This window comes from Typopeltis vanoorti, chromosome 15 (genome assembly GCF_054136105.1).
Source record: "Typopeltis vanoorti isolate ZY-2024b chromosome 15, IOZ_Tvanoo_1.0, whole genome shotgun sequence".
NCBI lineage: Eukaryota > Metazoa > Arthropoda > Arachnida > Uropygi > Thelyphonidae > Typopeltis > Typopeltis vanoorti.
In genome coordinates, this window is record NC_143563.1 from 16,091,962 (window position 1) to 16,116,110 (window position 24,149).

Below are 24,149 nucleotides of genomic sequence, written 5' to 3' on the forward strand. Positions count from 1 at the left end.
GCATGCATGGGAGTAAGCTGGATGATCTTCCTGACAGTTGACACATTTAGCTTTCTGTAGAAAGTTTTTTCATTTGGTTATAAATTAAATTAAATATGCCAAGAAATTATATTATTGTTTAATCCTTTATCCAGGTGTAAGCAAACAAAGTTTGCACATGAAGTTTCTTCATTACTAGGTTATGTGTATACAGAATATAAGGATAATTTTAAGGATGTGTGCTTTGCATTATGGGATGACAAGGTAATTAATCTGAAGTCATTAGCTTTTATATATAAGTAGCCTAGTTGTGAAGAAGCTTCACATGCAAACTTTGATTACACTTGGATAAAGGAAGAATATAATTAAACAAGAATATAATTTCTTGGCATTTTTAATTTACATTTAGCTTTCTTTGCAGAGTAAGATTTATTATACTCTTTACTACCACTTTATTCCCTTCAAACCAGGGAGACCAAATATGAGCACAATAATCCAGGTGCGGTCTTATCAAGGCTTTATAAATAGGCAAAATGTCTTCCTTATTCCTTATCCTTACATGTCAAGGTTCACTTCAGCATCACAATTATCCCATGAGTTGTATTTGGAACTTTTGTTGTGACCTTTGAACTTCAAATTCCTATCCACCATTATGCCAAGATCCCTAGCCTCATCAGTTTCTTGCTGCTGAAAATCTCATCATGCCAAAATGCATAACTTTACACTTACTAATGTTAAACTGACAACAAATCGTTTTCCCAAATTTCCAGCCTATTCAAATAATTTTGTAAGTGTTGGATATCAGTAGCATCCCTGATTGTCCTGACTATCTTCAGATCATCAGCAAACAATTGCACATCTCCTGATAGACACTTCCTAATGTTATTAATGTATAGATTGAACGACAATGGCCCAAGGACTGAATCCTGAGGTACATCACTGGTCACCTTAAATCTGGCAGATTCACACCCACTATATACCACTTTTTGATATCTGTCTGTCAACCATCCACTGATCCAAGTCAAGAGTTTATATTATATTTCAATCCCATATTCTCCAGTTTATGCAACAGCCTTTCATATGGTATCCTATCAAATACCTCAGCAAAACCCAACATTATCATAGTGTATCCATTCCCTTTATCCAACTTGGCGTAACATTGTTATAACATTTTTATTTATGATATCTTACATACACTTTCTATTCACTGCACACAAATAAGCTTTTTATTGTATATGTCTCTATATGCAAATGTCTTAATTTAATTTTAATTCAGTAATTTTTCTTTTTCAACCTTCTATCTGGAACATCTCCACTTAGGAGTAAGGGTGAAAGAGCAGTTAAGGAGCTTAACAACAAGTTCCCAGGTGCAGATGGAATCCCAACAGAGTTAATTAAGATCACAGGGGAAGGAAGGATAAGAGCACTTCATTGATTGATTACAAGGATATAGGAGACAGGATCATGGACTAGAGCCTAGAAAGTCGGTATTCATACCACTGCAAAAGAAGGGAGATATGAAGAATTATTAGTTTAATTTCTCAAGAAAGGAAGATTTTATTCAAGATCATTCTAAATAGGGTTGAGGTCAAAGTTGAGGCAGAGATGCCCAATTCTTTGCCTTAGCTAGATCATTGAGAAGTATAAAGCGTTTAGAGTCCCTTTGGCAATGTGTTTTATAGATATATGTGAAATAATGAAAATAATGGGTTTTTCTCAACATGTTATTAGGTTGACAGCACTTGTATAGTGAGCAAGAAGTCACAGTAAGAACAAATGTTGGATTAACTGATTGGCTTCAGGTAGGCAGAAGAGTTGGACAAGGATGCTTACTTTTCCTCACCTGTTTAGTATCTATGCTGAGGACATCATGCATGTAGCAGTGGATGAGCTTAAGAAAGGAATTAGGATATGTGGTAGATGGGTCAGCAATCTGAATATGATAATGATAAATATGCTAATGTACCTCTTTGTAATGACAGGAAAGAACTAGGATGAACCCTTGAGAGTTAATGAGGTCAGCAAGAACAGAGGACTTAAACTCAACCCTAGCAAGACAAAGATTATGGTTCTCAAAGGAAATATTGACAGGGAAATGCCTAAGAAACAAGTCTACCATCCTGGAGAAATAACTGAATAACTGAAGAAGTCAGCAATTTCAAGAACCTGGGATCCATTATTAATGTGAAGAATTGTTGTTCAGAAGACATCAGAAGAAGATTAGGGGCTAAAACAAAAGTCAGAGATTTGTGTAAAATCTGGAAGTATGTATGTCCACAGGAACAAACTAGAGGATTTTATGCAGCTGTTTTTTCAATAGTGACTTATGGATGTGAAACTTAGAACTTAAATAAGTCTGATATGAAAAGGATAGCTGCTTAGATGAGGTGTTGTTACAGGAGACAGTTGAAAATTCGATATACTGAAAGGCTTTCTTCCATTCTTTCAGTATGTCCACATAGTGAAAGAAGGGAAGGACTTCTCAAAACAGTAAAAAAAGGTAAAGTTTCTGGAAAAAAAAAGGAGGAGAAGTGATAGATCAAATGGAATGGAGAGATAGCATGTTTCGAGTGGGCTTCAGATAGCTGAAGCTGCCAAAAAACATACAACACCATCTGCCAGAGACTCGTGTAGCACCTGCTGATGATGTCCAATGAAATGGGACCTTCTCTGTACCAACTTACGTCTTTGTAACAAGCTTTGCACTTTTTTTGTCTTGCAGGTAGGTTTGTTTATAACTGTGTTAATGACTATGCTGTCAGTTCCCATGAGTTCCTAATAGTAACCACGTGACCACCAGAGAGCAGCAGCACTCTGTTGTGTCTGCTCATTTCTTTCTGGCTTCATAGTCTGTTCTTTTTGTGTATTCAATCTGATGATGTGATGAGATGCTCATCATGAAATGCAAGTGGTTTATATTAATTCCTTATTTTCCTCATGTAAGATGAATCAATTTAGACACCACTGAGGTGAGAGCTACATGTTGATTATTTGAAGAATAACGATACATTTGTACATAATGATATATATTTTAAAGATACCAAGCTATTTTAAACCTGGTTTTACTCCATTTCACAAGTAAGCAAACAGACAAGTAAGTCAAGTTTGCACCTGCAAGTATTGCAAGTCTAGGAGATCCCACACGTAGTGCAAGACCAAGGCAACTCATGGTAAAAGGTGGATAAGCTCTGATCACTATTCTTAATATTTACCCTTAATGCAAAGCATGTCTCCTGGAGGAGATGTATGATGCTATGTATTAAAGGCAAGGGGCCACTACCCAGACCGGTTCCGACCTTTATTGAGGTCTCATCAGTGGGAGTCAGGCTAGAAATACCAAGATTTTAGTAATACAGAGCTTATAAGTATTTTACCAGAACAAGTTCCCATAAATCACCTAGACTTGCAATACTTGCAGGTGCAAACTTGACTTACTTGGGAAATGGAGTAAAACCAGGTTTAAAATAGTTTGGTATCTTTAACATTTATTATACCCAAGGTAAAATACTTTCTACATCTATCTTTCCTCCTGAGATTTTTATTTAATAAGGTTAAAACACCTTATGGTAACTTGTTCTGTTAAAATACTTATAAGCTCTGTATTACTAAAATCTTGGTATTTCTAGCCTGGCTCCCACTAATGAGACCTCAATAAAGGCCGAAACCGGTCTGGGTAGTGGCCCCTTGCCTTTAATCCAAAGCATTATACATCTCCTCCAGGAGACGTGCTTTGCATTAAGGGTAAACATTAAGAATAGTGATCAGAACTTATCCACCTTTTACCATGAGTTGTCTTGGTCTTGCACTGCGTGTGGGATCACCTAGACTTGCAATACTTGCAGGCGTAAACTTGACTTACTTGTCTGTTTGCTTACTTGGGAAATGGAGTAAAACCAGGTTTAAAATAGCTTGGTATCTTTAACATTTATTATACCCAAGGTAAAATACTTTCTAAACACACACACACACACACACATATATATATATATATATGCTAATGTACTTCTGTGTAATGACAGGAAAGAACTAGGTTGAATCCTTGAGAGTTAATGAGGTCTTCAGGACTGAGGTCTTACTTAGAATTTTTTTTTAATTCCTGTATACAGGCTTATTTCAATTTTGTATGGTGGATGTCAGCTGAGTATAATATAGTAAATAATAAATAATCAGTTTTGTGTCCCTAAATTCGTAAATATAAATGCTGATCACTGTGTAACCTTAAAAGAAAGAATAAACAATCAGTGGTATTAGTTCAGGAGCACATCTATTCAGCATAACTGGAGGGATACCATCAGGGCCAGAAGCCTTTTATGGTATCCAAGTTTTTCAAGATTCTTCTGATGCATTTCTAGCAAAAATGTCACAGGAGACATGTGATACAATGTAAACAACCTCATTAACTCTCATTTTGATTATTAGTTTTTAACTTGCACGCTCAGATCATATATTCTTGTGTTATTATATAAAGTAAAATTGTGAAATATCTCAAAACAGCTATATATTAACATATGATAAAGGGTTATGAAACAAAGATCAAATGATAAATTTAAAAAAAAGTATTATATATTATGAAAACTGCTACTTACTCTCTGTATTCTGGGATGTCTTTTCATCAGTGACTTTAACTTCAGTATTAGGAGCAGAAGGAGTGGTAGCTGGCATGGTGGTGTCTGTTAATAAACATTATATGAGTTCAACCTTAAAGATATATTAAAATAATTTTCATGGCTTACACATGTAGCAAAAATTTATTTAATTGAAATTTTAGAATTATGAATAAATTCTAAATTTAGAATTTATTCAAAAACTGCAATATATTTCATCGACCATTACGTAAACATCATCAGGGAGATAGACCGTTAACTACATTCAAAAGATGAATCTTCTACTAGACTACAATCTGATGTGAAAAGAATTTCAATATCCTACTTTAAAGGAACCTTGGAACAAATGACAAGGATTCTTTGTAAATTCAATCTATATGCTTCCTTCAAACCAGCTCAGAAATTGTCTTCCTTCCTACCATCAACAAAGGATGTTACCACCTCTTTCCTTTCCAGGTGGTAACATGGAAATATGCATGATTTATGACTCATAATTTGATTAATCTTTTGAATGCAGCTAATAGTTTATCTCTCTGATGATGTCCATGTAACATTGTATGAAATATGTTGGAGTTTCTGAATAAATTCTATATAATTTCTGTTGCATGTGTAAGCAATGGAATGTACATATGTTCCATTCAAGCTATTAATTAACCTTAAAGACGATGCTATCTAATAAGCACAGAATTAGTTGTATTATACAAATAATTATTTATAAGAACTTTGGATCTAATAATATTGGCTTTCTCTCTCTCTTTTAAATAGGTTTTTCACAGTATAACAGCAAATATCGAATAATATGACAACTGCATGTTGTGTAAATATAAGTTTACAATTTTTATGGGTAAGATTTACATTTAAGGTAGAGAAAACTTTACAGCCTTGTGCTACTGATTAGCAATTAGCAGTTTCACATATGTTCATGGTTGTAACCTACAAACTTAGAGAGATGAGTGGTACTGTCTGTCATTGTCATATCAGTATGCCCAAGATCAACCAAGAAGGGAATGGATTCACATTACTTTAATGTTTATAAAGCTGTGTTCCACAGAACTGCAGTGTTTTGCAAAACTGCTAGAGGTTCCCTAGACCACACAGACATTTATAGTATTAGATGTAGTATCTGAAAAAAAACTTCAGTGAATGCACTAATTCTTATCCAATTGAGTTATTTCTAGAAGACTGCTTTATTATTTTTAGCATTGTGTAATGCCTTTTCTTGATTAAAATATTGTACATTTTTGATTAAATTTTGATGTTATGAAAATTTTGCACAAGTCTAGAAATGAGGTACAGTATAGGGTTAAGTAACTTTCACTCAGCTTTTATCAGCTAGTATCCACCTTTGAATGATGTTAGTGACATTTAGATCAGCTGTGGCTATAATCATTAAAAGGTGGAAATGTGATGGTGGAAATATAAATAAACAGTCATGTAGTAGACCACACAGATTAATAAAAACTGATAGGAGAGCACTGAAAGAGGTTTTATTCTTTATGCTGGATTCTCAACCAAGGAAAGCCATAGTGTTTGTGCCATAACATTTATGTACCAAACTCCTAGCATCAGTTTCCATGAAAAGGTTGCTACCCACTATCCACAGCACCCCAAACTATTTGCAAATTCAATTTATTTGTTAGGCCTTGCCTTGATTTGATGTTGTCTTGTTCTTTGAGGAGTCTTAGATATTTCCATGTGCTCTTTGAACTGCTTTGGCTATGTTGTCGATGATTTTGTTCATATATATTGTTGTTCAGGATTAGGATCTATTGCTTGCAAAGCTGCTGTAATTGCTGGACAGGTAAAAATGTGAGTGGGTGTCGGTTTAGTATTAGGGCGGTTATTGCAGTTTCTATATGTTCCCGTATCATCTGTATTGATCTTCATTCCTCTATTCCTCTAACACTCCTGTTCGGAGTCTTGCTGTTGTGGTGGAGGTCTTTCTATCTACTATATCCAGTCTTGAGTAGGATGAAAATGGGTATTGCACTGAAAAATATATACAAAAGTTCCTAAAAAAAATTTATGCTGAGCAGATTCAGTTTCAGAGCAGCTTCTCCAAGTAAGTCTCTCTTTTTTTTTTTTTCTTCCCTAAAGGTATTGTTTTTTCCAAGCTCCTTCACTTTTTCTCCAACTACAAACTCATATTTACAAATATAATTGAAGAAAAAAGTGAAGGTATTTGAAAATCAAAACATTATAGACAAAGTAGCAAAATCTGAAAAAAATATTCCATGATGATGTATGCCAGATGTCAGAGAAAATCCTGGTTAAAAAAAAAAAAAGAAAAAAAAAAAGACAAGTTGGCATATGGCCTTCATGAATACAGAGTAAAATGTAAGAAAGCTAAAAGTAGAAGTAAAATAGAAGTACATGCAAAAGTAACTTAAAAAAAATCAAGGGAAGAATAGAGAAGTATCATAAAAGCAGTAAAAATGTTCTGGAGGAAAGAGTAGTGAAAAAGGAATCAGAAATGATAAGAGTAAGGCAAAAACCAAAGACATGTATGTTTTGGATATCTGCAGTAATTATGCTGAAAATTATTAAATGAGATAAACAGTGACAAGACAATGGAAGAATATTATTATTAACATCTGACCTGCATGGATTCTGAGACTCATTGAAGGAATTACACACCATTGCACACAAAGCTCATTCAACTATGCCTTAAATTGATTCAATGTGTCTACATTCACAACATACTCAGGCAATGCATTTCACTCACCAACCACTCTCCATGTAAAGAATCTGCTCTTCACTCCTTTGCTCACACCCTCCTTATACAGTTTCCAGGGCTGGCCTCTTGTTCTACCCCCTCTCCCGTTCTCTGAAAAATCTCTTCCATGTCAACTTAATAACAATCCCCGACCAGCTTATGTGTCTCAATCATATCCCCCCCCCCTCCTCCTCATATTCATGAGGCTTTACAATTTACATTCTCTCAATCTATCCTCATACCACCACATTCCAAAAACCACTGATAACCTTTGTGAATCTTCTTTGTACCCTTTATAACATATCTTTGTCACCATGAAAACTGGGTGACCAAATCTGTGCACAATAAAGCATATGAGGCCTGATTAAGGGTTTTACAATGGCATCATAATTCTTTATTTCTGCATGACAGGGTCCTCTGAATCATTGCCATTATCTGATGTGATGTCTTCGCAACTTGTGCAATGTGGTCCCTGAATTTCAGGTCCTTGTCCACCACCACGCCCAAATCTCTCATCTCCTCTATCTCCTTTAATGTTTCCTCATCAAGTATATACTTTGCATCCGATTGTTGCTTACCAAATTTCAAAATCTTACACTTTGCAACATTGAACTGATAGTTCCACTTACCTGCCCATTCATGCAATCTATTCAAGTCCTCCTGTAAGGCCATAACATCTGCATATCACCAGTTACTCATCTAGATATCATTAATATACAAAATGACAATGGTCTCAAAACTGACCCCTTCTGTGAGGAAAGGATATATGTGGAAGTACAAGGCTGGTGATTATAGCAAGCTTTGGACTATAGCATGGAGTGAGGAGTTGAGTGGTAAGGAAATAAATGTTCCTTTGGAACTGACAAAGAAATACATAACATCATCAATGTGTAAATGTGTTCTGAAGGTCAAAAGGCTGAATAAAGTAGGTGTAAAATAGATGAATGAGAGGCTTAAGCTTGAAATCTGGAAGAAGGTGGCACTTTGGAGGCAGTACAAGATGAATAATGATAATAATCAGTTACATGTATGAAGTATGAAGAACAAGCCAGGAGAATGACTCAGTTATTAAGGACAACAAAAGTGCAGTATGTACAGCAATTGGCAAATCAGATAAAGAAAAACCTTAGAGAGAGAGAGATTTTTTTTAGATATGTGGCAAGTAGAAAGAAGAATCATTATGGTAAAATGATGTTAATGGATGAAAATGGTAGAATGGTAACTGCTGCAGAAGACATTGTTCAGGATTCAGTGATTAATTTATAAGGGTGTTTCATCCTCATCAGGGTGCAATCATGAGAAACAAGTGTAGAGGTTATTTTTTTTTGGAAGCGAATGCCTTCCAAGACTTTTCTGGCCAAATTAGAGAAATCTCAGCCTGGTTATAAAGTCGCAAAGGATAGAATGATACTTCTATTAGGTGGCAATGCTGAAGGTGATCTAAAGTTAAAAGCCATGGTAGTTTTATAGGGCACAAACTCTTAGGGCTCTCAAAGGCATTAATCAAGCTTCCCTCCCTGTTATTTAGAAGTCTAACCAGAAAGCATGGATTACTAAAACTTTATTCAAAAGATAGTTCACAAGTTATTTTCGTCCAACAGTTGAGAATTTCTGCAAACGAAATAATCTTGATTTTCAAGCTCTGCTTATTTTAGACAATGCACCTGCTGGTCACCCTGCTTCTCTTGATTCTTGCGTGAGAACATTAAAGTGATATTTTTACTGCCAAATACAACTTCTCTCATACACTCTATGGACAAATAGATTATCACAACCTTTAAGGTATACTACCCGAGAAGAACATTTAGACAGGCAATAGAAGCAACATCTGGAAAGAATTCTGAAAAACATTTAACACTTTAACTCTCCAACACTTTAACCACAACAACTGACACACAGATGAGTCTATAATTTGATTCTTGAGTTCTGTGACATCTCTTATGAAGTGTCTTTGGAACTTGACCTGATGCAAGACTCATATTAAACAAATATGTCAACTCCCTGACACATTCCTTCAAAATACGTGGTGATATGTGTCCCACCGGCTTATTAACATCAAGTTTGCTCAATTCACTTAATCAGTCTCTCCTCCTCCTCATCAACTGCTCTCAAAACTCTCCATGATGTCATATTCACAAGAATGAAAGACCATTATGAAGTGATCATCAAATATCTCAACTATATCCTCTGCAGAAGTTGTTCTTATACCATTTTCTCCAATCAATGTCATCCTTCCATAATCATTCTTTTTTTTTTTTTTAATGGCTACATATTGAAAGAACTCCCTAGGATTTTTTGGCTTCATTAGCTAACTGCTGCTCATATTTCACTTTTGCTACCCTCACCAATTGAGTCGCTCTCCATGCCTGCTCTTTGTAATCCTCATGGAATTGATTATTACCACTTCTCATACGCTGCCCCCATATTATCTTTTTCCTCTGTATTGCATGCTTAATATCTTCATTCATTCATTCATTCATTTCACACCTACCTTATTTAATCTTCTGATCCTTGGAATACATTTAGACATTAATTCAACTAGATAGTTCTTGAATATCACCCAAGCATCATTGATCCCCTTTCCACTCAACTCCTCATTCCTTGCTACACCTGGAAGCCTCCTGAGCTTCTCATAATCACTAGCCTTGTAGTTCCACATATACCTTTTCCTCACAGAAATTCTCACACTGCTGGCAACCACCAAAGTAACCACTTCGTTGGTCACTCTCACCAACTAGAGGATGTTTTGACACCTCATTTGTAATAACATTCTCTGATAAGATGATCAAATCTAAGAGTGCCAATCCTTGTGTACCCTCTGTTACACACTGCCTGAGGTAGTTGTCCCTCGAAAACCAGAAACTCATTTTCTTTACTTCCGGTTGCTATCTCATAATCCGGTGCATATTGCTGTAATTAAAAGTGCCCGTAATGATCACCTTTTTCTTATTTGCTTAGTTTATTTGATTATATATATGTCACAGTCACTAGTATCCACATTACCAGGCCTATTGTCAGATGTTGCTAAGTATTTCATTATATTCACCTCTATCTCACCATACTGCCTCAAAACCACTGCCACTATTTCCCTCTTGCATCTCTACCTTGTATGGACATAACTCTTTCTCTGTCATCAAAAATATTTATTACAGTAAAGTGATGGCTTCATTAGATCAGGATATTATCCTCATTCAACCATGTCTCATTGATTCCAACAATTTTTGGGTGAACAAACTCAATCAATGCAACCATTTCATTGGCCTTGTTTCTTGTGCTTCTAGTATTTGCATACAAACATAACAGCTCATTCCTGGATCTATAACAAGTCCCACTGATACTACTCACCAGATGTGACCTCTCCATACTTAACCCGAGCCACTTCCCCTCTCCCAATTCATCCCAGAACCCTCCCTAATTCCAACTGTTTACCCTTGATCCCAGGTCACCTTCCCTTTTTGTCTGTACACACATTCACATCCTCTTGGAGAATTAACCTTTTTCATGATGTGTTCCTCTCTTCACCTTAAGTCCCCCTGTTTGTCTTGCACACTTGTTCTCCCATTCTCTACACTCATGCTGCCCACTTCTTCATAAGCACCACTTCAATCTCTCATTCCTTACTCTCCCAGTCTTTTACATCACTTCTTACTTGCTCAGATTCATTCTTTGCACTCATTCATCAGCAGTCTCTACAAATGACTTACACCAAAATCAATTCAAATACAGTCCCCATCACTCTTATACAGTTCAATTCATCCTTCAAACTTATTCCATACGTTAACAAACTGCACTCCTTTCTCTTCACACATTTCTGCTAACATATCATTCAAAATCTTTGCTCTTCACCTCATTTCATCACAGTCATACGTGGGCAACACACTGACAACCTTTCCTATCACACTACTATCTTTTATCCTTCTCAACAATCTTCTGTTTTCCTTATTCCCAGTTAAGTCATTTTGTCCCTATTACCACTACCAACTTTTTTAATTGCTTACTCCTCATCCTGACTGGCCCACTTAATAAATGCGACAAAAGCAGTGTATTTTGAAAACTACTGGTTTTTTTCATGAGAGGATGTTGAGGTATTGGTGAATGTAAGGACTTCGAGACCTTATACACTGGCAAAAAAGCCACTTTAATGTTGTATTGAAAAAGCAACATTGCAACTTTGTAACATTTGTGATATAAGGAAAAGTGACTGCATTTTAATACGTTTTTTTTTCTGGTCACTTTGTATGTACTAGTTTCGACGTTCTGATCATATCTGCTATGTGTAATTAATTTTTTCTAATCTTTTATACAAGTTTTGTACCCCTGATGACTTGCAAAACGTGCCAGGTTACATTGTTCATTTTAATAAATCACCTGTTTTATGTTTAAAAACACATGGTCAAAATACCGGAAATTAAATGAAAATTGATAATGCTTCCATGAAACTTTCATAACAACATAACTTTGTTACCACTAGAATACCAACTATGAATAATTAGGTATGTTAAACTTGTAGTACTGCTGGCATAACAGAGTCCTGAATGTTACATACGATGGTGGTCTGAAAAGTTCTCGGCCTTGACCATAGATGCCAATGTTATTAGCAAGATTTGTTTCTTTCTCTAAGTTGGTATATCTGTCATAAGCATCCATGTGAAATTGTAAGTCATTCTATCAAGTAGTTTGTTTTATACAGCTGTCTGAAGCAAAAGTGTTGTCTGTATCCCTTGAAATGGTTAAAATTGAGTATGGTGTGGTTATAAAATTCTTTGTAAAAGAAAGTTTAACGGCAAAAGAAATTCATTCGAAGTTCACAAAAGTTTATGGGCACTCTTCTCCTTCATTTTTGACAATTAAGAAATAGGCTGCTGAGCTTAAACGTGGATGTACCAGCCTTGAAGATGATCCACGTGAAGGACGTCCAAAAAGTGTAACAACACAAGAAATCATTATCAAGTGCACGATATGGTATTGGATGACCGGCGAGTTAAAGTGCATGAAATTGCTGAGACTATAGGCATTTCAAAAGAACGTGCAGGATATAATTTGCATGAAGAATTGCATATGAAAAAGCTTTGTGCAAGATGGGTGCCGTGCTTGCTCACAGCAGATCAAAAACACACTCGCATGAAAATGTCAGAACAGTGCTTGGTGTGTTTTAACAAGAATAAAACTGATTTTGTGTGTCGATTTATTACTATGGATGAGACTTGGATTCACCATTACACCCTAGAATCCAAACAGTCAAAACAGTGGACAGAAGCCGGTTATTCAGCACCAAAGAAGACAAAGTCAGTTCCATCAGCAGGAACGGTCATGGCATCGGTGTTTTGGTATGCTAAAGGCATTTTGTTTATTAATTATCTTGAAAAGGGTAAAACAACAACCAGGAAATATTATTCTGATCTTTTAACCATACTATAGGAAAAAATTCTAGAGAAAAGACCCAGCTTGCTGAAGAAAAAAATCACCTTTCATCAGGACAATGCACCTGCCCTAGCAATGGGAAAATGAAGGGATCTGCACTATGAATTGTTGGCGCATCCACCCTGTTCCCCAGATTTGGCTCCCTCTGACTTCTATCTCTTCCCAAACTAAAACTCTTCCTTGCTGGTCAGCGTTTTTCTTCGAGTCAAGAGGTGATTGCAGCTGTAGAGGGGTATTTTGTAGATCTTACTGAGAACCACTACAGGGACACGATAACGGCACTGGATTATTGCTGGAATAAATGTATTAGTCTTAAGGGAGATTATGTCGAAAAATAAAAATAATTTTGAAATTATAAATTCATTTTTTCATTGTTAGGCTGAGAACTTTTCAGACCACCCTCGTATACTAATTAATGACTTGTGTATGTGATGCCACAATTTCTTGGTTTCTATTTAATGTGGTGTGTGAGTGAATTACCTCAGACGATTCCTTGAACATTCTGATGAAAGTATTCGAGGAGTACTCCATGGAATGATACCTTCCTTATCACTGCTTATTAGTGTGTTCTTCAATAGTTTGCAATCCTTTGCAATATGCCTCTGAACTTTTCTCTAACAATCAATACCTTTGGCCCAATTAATTTCTGGAATATACAATTACATCAGTGTGGTATGCAATTTATAATTTTTTTTCATCCCAAAATGTATAACTTCAAACTTGTCCATGTTAAACTAGCACCTGTTATTTTTTGTCTATACTGTAAGCTATTTAACTCTACAAGCTCTCTGCATTACCTTCCTATCCAATTTTGCATCATTAGTAAACAACAGAATATTTCTATTCAAATAACTTCCTATATCCAAATTAAATAGTGGTGGTTGAAGTACAGAGACTGTGGCACACTGCTAGTCATCTGTTTTCTTCTAGATTCAACTCTTCCATATACTATATCAGGCATTTCTGTATCCAAATCACCAACTTCATATCATTGTCATTCGTTCTGATTTGCATAACAGTTCTGTGTGGTCTCCTGTCAAACATATTTGCAAAGTTCAGCAATATCATTGCATAGTCATTCTCTTTATCCAGCTCAGCAGTCACTGTTTCTTTTAATTAACACAAACAACACAAGGAATAAGTAATACTATTTATTTAAGGTAATATATTTCTGCCTGAGTATTACAGGCCATCATCAGTGGAAATGATAGTTAAAGGTAGAACATGAACAATGGATTAATTTGAAAAAGTAAGAGGCATGTGATTTTATACATAAAGCAAAGCAATGATATACTTTAAGGAATACTGCAATATTAATTATTCATCAACTATTAAAAAAAATATTGATGTGTGATTAGAATAAGACTTTCCTTCACTCTGATTGTAAAACTTATTCTGACAAATAAATTGCCAAATGTCGACTACATAGATTCACCTACTTACCGAATAGCGAAATTTTTACCACACCTATTGAAAGCGCAGACTGATAACTCCTGCTCATTCATAAAAAATTCTTCCAATTTTTGAGATAAAGTGAAAAATATTTTCCTACTTATTCTGACAAATAAAATATTTTCAGATATTTTGTCAGAATAAGTTTTTCAGTCAAGTAGAAGGAACTGCAATGGGAAGCCCATTCTCCTCTGCCCTCACTAATTTTTATTTAGAACATTAGAAGACATCATTTTCTCATCCATACACCCTCAGCCTTCATTTCGGGTTTGTGATATGATATAGATGATGTTTGTTATCTAGTCCCATAATGAAAAAACATTGCCTACTTTTTTTTTAATCTAATATAAACAATTTACATCCCATGAATTAAATTTATTATGAAAATAAAAAAGACAAATGATCATTTTTAAATATTCTACTGCTCTGCTCACCATCCATCACAGAAGACTGGAATTATAAAAACTTTATTGAAATGTGCTCATACTATTTGTTCTACACCTCAACTATTACAACAGGAACTCTTAAACATCAAATGATACATGAAACTCAATGACTTCTTAGAAAGGATCATGCAACAGCTTTTTAATTCTTATAATCCTAGCTCAAACAACAAGGAAACGGTGTTGAGTTCCAATCCCTTACATTTCTGGCATCTCGGAATCAATTTCAAAAATTCTTAAGACTGTCTACCATGTTCCTTGCGACTGTCTTACTTTAGAAAAACTGGATGCTCAGTAGAAAAGAGAATACAACCTTATATTTACAAGTAAATCTGAGAAATTGGCTTGGCACAGCATGGAATAGATAGACCACAATATCCTATAATCTGAAACATACTTCATCGATGTTGGTAAAAATTTGAATATTTGTTCAAAGAAAGCACTTCACCATCTGAACTTAAATTGGAATGACTGCCTATCTATCTAAGATATGGGAAAGTCTTAATTTAATCCCACATCAATAATTTTTTTTTTAAATAGCTAATGAATAATTAATATCACAATATTCCCTCATAAAATTGTGTTGTTTTATGTATAACATCATGTGGCTCTTACTTTTTTCAAATTAATCCATTGTTTGCATTCTACCTTATAATTAACTATCGTTACCACTGGTGATAGCCTGTAATATTCAGGCTAAAACATATGGCTTAAATCCTTGTGTTTTTTATGTTAATTAAAAGAAATCTCTCATGGCACAAGTATCTCTTAAACAACAGTTATTCTATTATAAAAAAGTCAGTAAATTACTACGGTATGACCTCCCCTTCACAAAGCCATGCTTTCCCTATAGAGTATCATATTCTTATCAACCCACTCCTGAATTCTGTCTTCAAAAAAATTTAGCAATATCTTTAACTACCACTTGCGAGATACTGATATGTCTATAATGTGCTACCGCAGTCTTAGCGCCTCTTTATGCAATGGAACTATTTTGCCCTCCTTTCACTGCCTTGGGACTTGAGACATAAGTTCACAGTCTTGCCAGAGCATTGACAATTTCTTTGCACATTCTTGTAATACATGAGCTAATATCCCATGGAAGTATCTGCAGTGGGATTCCACAATATCCCAAGTACTTCCAATTCATCAACATCCACTTGTGCATTACAACAATTCCAGTCACATCTATCATAGCACTTTTCTAACTTGGATGATAGACCCACAGAGCATTTACTCAGTAATTCAACTATTTTGTCTGCTTCTGTTATCTCACTGTTGTTGCACTTGTTTAAGTTATCTTTTTTTTACTTGCTACATACCAAAAGAACCCTTTGGGATTTCCTTTTGCTTGTTTCATCATCAACAACCATTTTGCTTGTTTGGCAAATACAATTTTCCAAACAAGCAAAATGGCAGGAATTGCATTCCTGCCATGTTGTTCCTTTTCTTGCCTACAGCTTGTACTGCTAGTTGCAGTTGCTGATCACATTTATCCTTATGTACCTTCCATATATTTTCCCTCTCAACTCCTTAATGACATTATTCCTCTATCTAATCTAACTCGATTTATCTTCCTGACCTTAGATAGATATATATTCCGATATTGGGTCCTTCAGACACCCCAACCTGATCCATCTCTCATGCACTGCCAACACTCTTCCACTATAGGTTTGTATTGTATGGCACAACTTTAAGTTGCCTCTTAACTTAACTGACAGTTCCACATGTTTGGCAACCTCCTGAAGTCAAGACTGCATGATACCCTCCCTGGAGGTAGATCTACCTTGGTTATGAAAGATCTTCTGATCCCATAACCAGATCTAGCACCCTCAAACTCCAAGTCCCCTTCCATCACATGCCGTTTCAATAATTATTGCTTAGTAGATGAATAAATTCTATTTCCTTTTAGCCACTTGATCTTGCCCCCTTCCAATCTATGTCTCCATAGTTGAAGTCCTCTATGATAATTAACTGACATTCACTTGCACTAATTTGTTAATACATGCTTTTCAAATGGCCTAGCTGCAACCGACTGCATATTTTTTTTTTTTCTATTGACCTCTATCTCACACCAGATGGCCTCAAGTGAACTGTTATCCCCCTCCTCCACACACACACACTGAATTCCTGGCAAAAAAGAGAAGGGGACTGGGAATGTCGAAGAATAGAATTATTATTATTCAGGCCTCCATGGAGTCACAAGACTCATCGTGGGAGGTCCTTCCTAGGAAACACAAAGTCTATCATATCACTCCTTGAACTCATCGACTGTTTTTGCTCTCACCACTCTATCAGGCAATGCATTCCACCTGTTCAACCACCCTCCATGCAAAGAAATCACTCCTCACCTTCTTGCTCACAGCTTCCTTTCATAACTTCCAGGGATAACCTCCTTGTCACCTGATGTTCTGCCAAGCAAAAGAACTCCCAGTGTTAACCCTGTTACTACCTCTCAACAGTTTAAAAGTCTCAATCATATGATCTCTCCTTCTATCTACCAAACTCCGCAGACCACATTTCCTCATCCGATCCTCATAACTAACATTGTACAGTCCTGCAGCCATCTTTGTTATCCACCTCTATACACTTTCCACAGTTAATTTATCCTAATTTAAGGATAAATTTATTAATTTATCCTTAATTTCTCATAAAAATTAATTATAAGACGTGAAATGAAGTGTATTTATCAAAACGAACTGCAATTTTTAATGGATTAAACTTGATGTAATTGAAGTCTAGCATGGTATTCCCTTTATATGTTATGTAGGTGTGTGGCAATTTTTTTTTTTTGTTTCAAGGGATATTTCTTTCATTTGGTATATGCATTTCATGTATTTTATGTGTTTTACACATTCTGGAAAAAATTATGTAAAAATCTTATTATTCTCCCTTATCCTCCTCTCTCCTTAACTGAATGGTTGGCAGAGTAGCAATGCTATTTTACTAGGGAATAATTACAAAATAAGATGTCCGTAGATACATGCATTCATGGGAACTGGTTTATGGGATGACACGCCCAAATTTCTGAACTCTGCCATCTCCATATGAGACCAGATAACTCATCTTCAGTTGAAGAGGATTGATAAAAATTCTTTGTCACGCACGGAATTTGAACTCAGATATTTCTAACTAAAGGCTTCCTTTAAGCCAACCTGGTTGGCCGAGTGGTTAGCGTATCCACTCTCCAACCAAAATTTTGCAGGTTCGAATCCTGCCATGGGCCTGGATGTTTGTGATGGTCTGTGAAAATACTAGTGATAGTGGTGGGTGGTAGATGGCATTGGTGTAGTTGTGGTTCATTGTAGTTGGTGGATTGTGGGGGGTGCAGATATAGAGAGTTGTAGAGTAGATGCCCTCCCTCGATGAGTCTTTTTACTTCATGGAGGTGTCAAGTAATAATAATTATACCGAATGAATTACAGAGGTTCTGTTATTATTTGGTAGTAATAGTAGTATTAGTATGTGACATCTGCACACATACACAAGTAATTAGAAATATCTGAGTTCATATTTTACTCTGATTTGGATTTGAACCATTTACAAAAATTTGTCAAACTGTTCCAGTTTTCAGTTCAACTATATTTGGAGCTAGAAAGTGACATCATGTCAACATTTTATACTGTAAAAACATTGTTTTTGTGGAATATGTGCATATGTCAGAATTTGAAAAATGCACAAGAAGTCTGTGTGGTTCAGTTTTAGTTCCAACAGGATCACTTTCAGAAAATTTTGGTAAAGAAGATTTGAAAGGATATTAATAATTGTGCTCTAGCTGGATGAAATTTAATGAAATTTTCTAGTTAAGATCTATATTAAAATTTGTCAGTTTTAATTTCAATCTGATCACTGTTGTAAAAAAATTGGGTAAAACGAACTTTTTTTTTCTAGAGATAAATCACTATCTACACAATGAAGTAGCAGATACGCTTACAGAATAATGTGAAAAAACAAAATAATTATAACATCTCAATGACTACCTATATTATGTTATCTACATCTTGGGTGATGTTAGGTATTCTTACTGAAAACAATAAATAGCTTTCAAGAAAATTCATCTTTCAATGAATTATGAAAGAATTCATTGAAAGATGAATTGTTTATTCAATAAATTGCCATTCAGTAAACTGAACAGTTTTTGATAAATGTTCATGGAACCATACATTTCTTCCTTTTTACAAGAACATTATAAGGGAGAGATAAGTTGCAATGTTCAAAAGTCATGTCATATTACATGCATTGCTATGTAACCAATTATGACGAACTCAGTGTGTTCTATTTACTCATCAGTGACAGACTAAATAGAACAAACTATAAGAGTTTATTATGATAATATAAGGGTCACATAAGTTATTCCAAAAAAATTATGTAAAGTTAATTCATTACTCTGAGATAGGCATACTCCTTTAAAGGTGTGGAATAGAAATTTTTTTTACATGTGATTGCAGTGTGGTTCAGGAAAGATATTTTTCAATAATTTACTTTATGGTGGCATGGTTATATCCATGTCCCCATTGGTCACAGTGATTTTTATTTTATTTAATTCTTTCAAAATAAGAGAATTGGTGGAACAGATAGGAATTTTTTTATAAGAATTTTGATAATTCCCGTGTCTTCAGCAACAGATAATGATGTCAGAATGGATGGTTATATTTGCCAGTCAAGTTTTCATTAAATTAAAAAATTAATAATACCTGCAGAAGTGTGGATTATTAAATTATCTGGAAAGGAAAGGCTCTTGTTAGATTCATATAAATTTGATTGTACAACTTATTTGCCATGTGAAATATTTAAATTTACTATAAATGTAGGTTAAGTTAATATCCTCAAGGCAATAGGCCTGAAAAGATCTAAATGCTTCTTGGAGTGGTATGCTAAATATGGAAACTACACACACACACACATCTTTATCTCTGAAGTCCGTGCTGTTTGATTTAGTTGATACAATCAACTAAAGGATGTAATGGATGAACATCTTTATGCACCTTAGAGGACAGTAGACATATGGAGGATTAACATAATGAATCTGGAATTTATGAATAGAAGCATCCCAAGAATATACCTAGTCCAATAACTTAATTTGTTAATTTGGGCTTCTGCTTATTACACTAGACTAATCTATTCCTGTGTAAAATATTGAGTTTATGATTATACTCTGCAGCATTCATCGGAACAACGGCATTATCTTTATCAACTGTAGTGATTAAAGTATTGCTGTTGGGGCATAAGAAATGAAGAACATGCAGTCCAAGAAAGGACTGCATGTTCTTTGAGGTAAGAAGAAGAGGTTTTGCTTAATTTATTCAATTTGTTTGCTTCATCTGTGTTATTCTCAGATGCCTTTTTCTCTACACCTATTTAATTTCTAACTAACTTAGAGGGAATAAAGCAAATCCAGATTTTTTGATAAGATATTCAGTTCATTATGTATAAATGGTCAGTCTGTTAAATTTATAATCCACTTACTAACACAGAGGTGGGCTGAATGTTTCTGTGGCTTCTTTGTTGCAATAATTCACACTACTGAATTAAGCTTGCATTTTAAGTGATCAATGTCTGGTTAAGACTATAAGTTGTTTTCAATCTCTATAATTTTAACATTATTTAAAAAGAATCACTTATATGATGCTTCACTTTTTTTGATAAATTCTGTGAACAGGAAGGGACTTCATTTCTTGATTTTAGAGATATCAGCATTGAGACAGTGTTTAAGATCTGTCTGTTGCATAAACAAGCTTTGTTTTTTTATTTCTTTCTCAAATGAACTTTATGAATCTTCTCACAGTTTTCCAGTATTCCTTGCCATTAAGTTAACTAGATATTTCAAAGAAAACTGGTTAGTTATAGTAATTTGATATAATGGTTACATAAATTATTTAAAAAAAAAAAAAAAAAAAAAAAAAAATATATATATATATATATATATACAGTCATCCCTAGACTTACGTCTGCTCAGAGATATATCTGTAATCCCATAAGGGAATAAATACCATTCTTGACTATACTTTCGAACAAGATGCAAGCAGGCTTAAAGTAAAAAGATTTCTATTTAGCAACAATGCACCATGCGCAGTGGTAACAGCGCATTCAGTGGCAAACTCCCTTGGCAGTCAGCACGTGTCTTAAGCAGTTCCTCTGTCGATTTTGTTTGAGAAATAGGTTATGTATTTATCATTAAATATTTCGTGATATTTTGTGCGACATGGCCCCTACACACCCAATCAAAAAATCTAGTGAAGAATCACAGAAAAAGAGGTGAGCAATTGATCTTGAAACGAAGTTGCAAGTTATAAAGCAACATGAAGCTGGTAAGCCCATCAATGTGATCGCACATGACTTCGGATGGTCTCATTCTACAGCGACCACCATTTTGAAAAATAAGGATAAAATTGTGGAGGCTGTGGAAGGATCTGCTTCCATTAAATCGACAATAGTTACTAAGCAGCAACAAGGTTCTATTGGTGATATGGAAAAGCTACCTGCATCATGGATAGAGGACCTGAACCAAAAGTGCATGCTCCTTAGCACTAGGACCATAACTGCTAAGGCACTAAGTCTCTTCAACATGTTGAAGGAGAAAGCAGGAGCCGATTACGACTACAAGTTCAATGCTTCTTTTGGTTGGTTCATGAAATTCAAGCAGTTTGTTGTGCTGCATAATGTGAAAATGTATGGTCAATCTGCAAGTGCTGATGAGAAGGCTGCCAAGGAGTTTGTGGAGAAATTGGATAAAATTATTATGGAGGAAAATTATTTGCCACAGGAAATATTTAATATGGATGAGACCTTGTTTTGGAAAAAATGCTCGAACAGACATTCATCACCAAAAAGCTAAAATCTATTCCTGCTTTCAAAGCTCTCAAAGGACGTTACAATCTTGTTAGGGAATAATGTGGATGGATATAAACTGAAACAATTTATGACATAGCCCACTGAGAATCCAGGAGCTTTCAAAAACATTAGGAAGCATATTCTTCCAGTTCATTATCAGAGCAATAAGAAGTCGTGGAAAATAAGACCACCAACCACCATATATACATATACATATAGACAAAAGCAGATGTTACCAATTTCTTTATTCAGATTAGTCAAATGAATAGCCAGATCATTTCTTCAGTTTTGTATCACAAGCTGGTTATTTCACTGACAGGGCAATGCTATGTGAACTTCCCTCCCTTCTGACACACATTAATTTGTAAATCAATACAACTACTTTTAAAACTACTAGTTGGTTAAGATATGAACCTAGGTCTTCCAACAATAGAAAAAAAAGTTTGCATTGTCCTTGTGATTATGCTAAAGAAGCACTTGAGAAGATCATGCATACTCTGTATGACCACATGGTCCAAATACATTACAAATATTCTGTAATTATTTATTTTCTTCACTTTCTCCTTTCTCCCCTATTTCAAGCAGCCAACAGCATAGCATCTAATTTGCTATACAAAAAAGAAAACAATACTCTGCCCTTTCAGAGTATTATTTTCTTTTGTATTCACAAGCAATCCTATCACATCACTCTTCTTTCAAGCAACCTTAGAAGCAAGGATGCTATATTTACATTTTGGTTGTAAAAACCTGGGTTTTTAAATGGACAGGTAGAGTAGAATAAAAGAAAGATTGGCTTGATTGCAATTACAGCCAAGGTAATTAGGCCACAAGGACAGTATATTACTTGCATGTATATAAAGTTCTTTTGCATTCTGGGATATGAACCTAGGTCTTCCAACAATAGAAAACAGTTTGCATTGTCCTTGTGATTATGCTACAGAAGCACTTGAGAAGAAAGAAGAAACTTGTCAATACTGGATTTAAAAATCAGCAAAATGAACTAGACACTACATAAACTGGAAAGTTGTTCCAAAGGAACAATGAATGGATAAGAAGAAATACTTGATCAGTTTGGATTTCAAGTCAAACTGTAAAGAGGTGAAGCGACTGAATGCATGCTTATTTATAGATTCACACTGTAAAAAGGATCATAGCACCATTAGCATTCATGTATATGTGAGCAGGGGTAATCTAAGGTGGTATAGTTACTTATCTAGAATGGGACTGGTAAAGATAGCAGTTCAGTGACAAGCATGGCATAAAGATGTGAACAGCTAAACGCATGTATTTGCTGATTCAGACATTAGAAAGGAACTTGACATCATTAGCATTCAAGTGCAAGTAGAACTAATCTGAGGTAGTATAGTCACTTAACCAGAATGGGAGAGGAAAGATTAGCAATACAAGTATTCAGTGTCGAGAGGTATGGTAGAGAGCCAGCTGAATAAACATATGTGGAAAATGAAAACAATTAGCCAATACATTAAGCTAGCAGTATACAAGACTATGTACAAAGTAGTTTTAACTTGCAGATCTGGAGCTGTTTGGAAATAAAACAGTTAAATGATATTATAGACTAGACAAGAGTTCTAAGAAAAATTAAAGGGACTGAACAGACATCAACAGTTTAATCATATTCAGGGGCGGCTCGTGCACAGGCACTGCAGAAATGCAGCATCCCCAATTTTTTCGATATATAAATAAATTTATTAATTTATTTATATTTGCTTGTAATATTTAATTTTATCATAAACAATCCTATACAATTCTCTTATTTTGTAAAAAAAAATAATAAAAATCCATCTTGTAGCACTTGGGAGGGCGAAGGACACTAAAAACACTGTGTTTTCCACAGTGTCATATTGCTATGTGCGGAAGCATATGCACATCATAGTGAGATGCGAGCTATTAGTGTAATGTGGCACTGTCCGTCGCGCAGTTCCACTGTCGTTTATATGCAGTTTGTGCCAGTAGTAGAGTGTTCGTAGTGCTTATCGTGTTTACTCTGTCTCTTTAAACATTTGGACATTACAATTAAAGATATAACATTTGTTATAGTAATTTTGAATTATATTAAGCTGTATAATTTTATCAATAATAAACAATATTTTTTCATGTTTAATTTTTTTAAAAATTTGTACCATAATTTTGATATTTTATCCAAACATGTTTACACTGTACTTATAGTGTGTATGTATATTTTAAAAGTTGCAGCACCCCGACGATTTCAAGCCACGAGCTGCCACTGATCATATTACAAATGAAGACATCAGAAAGGAACGTGATGCTGTCAACATTCAAGAATGTACAAGTATAGCTAATCTTAAATGATATGGCTAGTTATACAAAATGGAAGAAGAAAGGTTAGCAAATTGTTTAATGGCTAGAAAAAGACAAAGATCTTGGTTGAATGACAGTCAGTATAGAAGACTGAAATGTAAAATCTGACAATACTGGATACCTGACAGGACATTAATTTTCAAGAAAACTGTAAACTTAATTATGTATATCTAGTACCCTTAACACCAATCGAGGATAGATATCAGGATATGATGAGAAGAGTGGGAGAATCAGTTATATCAATTCTGATCACAGAAATACAGTCAGTACTCATTATACCAAACACTATTACAACAATATTTCTCTCTCTATAATAAATCAGCAAAAAAAGTCCTCATCAAATTTCCATTAGTAGAATATTCT

General features: G+C 34.9%; 1 protein-coding gene across 1 annotated transcript in view; it reads right to left on the reverse strand.

Annotated features, from left to right (window-relative positions):
- The window catches only part of LOC150098418 (tudor domain-containing protein 5-like), a 471,387-nt gene that overhangs the window by 15,535 nt on the left and 431,703 nt on the right, over nt 1-24,149 (reverse strand). The window contains exon 22 of the mRNA XM_090404821.1: nt 4,566-4,649. Within this exon, the coding sequence (XP_090260947.1) occupies nt 4,566-4,649 (84 nt within the window). The remainder of the gene's footprint in view (nt 1-4,565; nt 4,650-24,149) is intronic.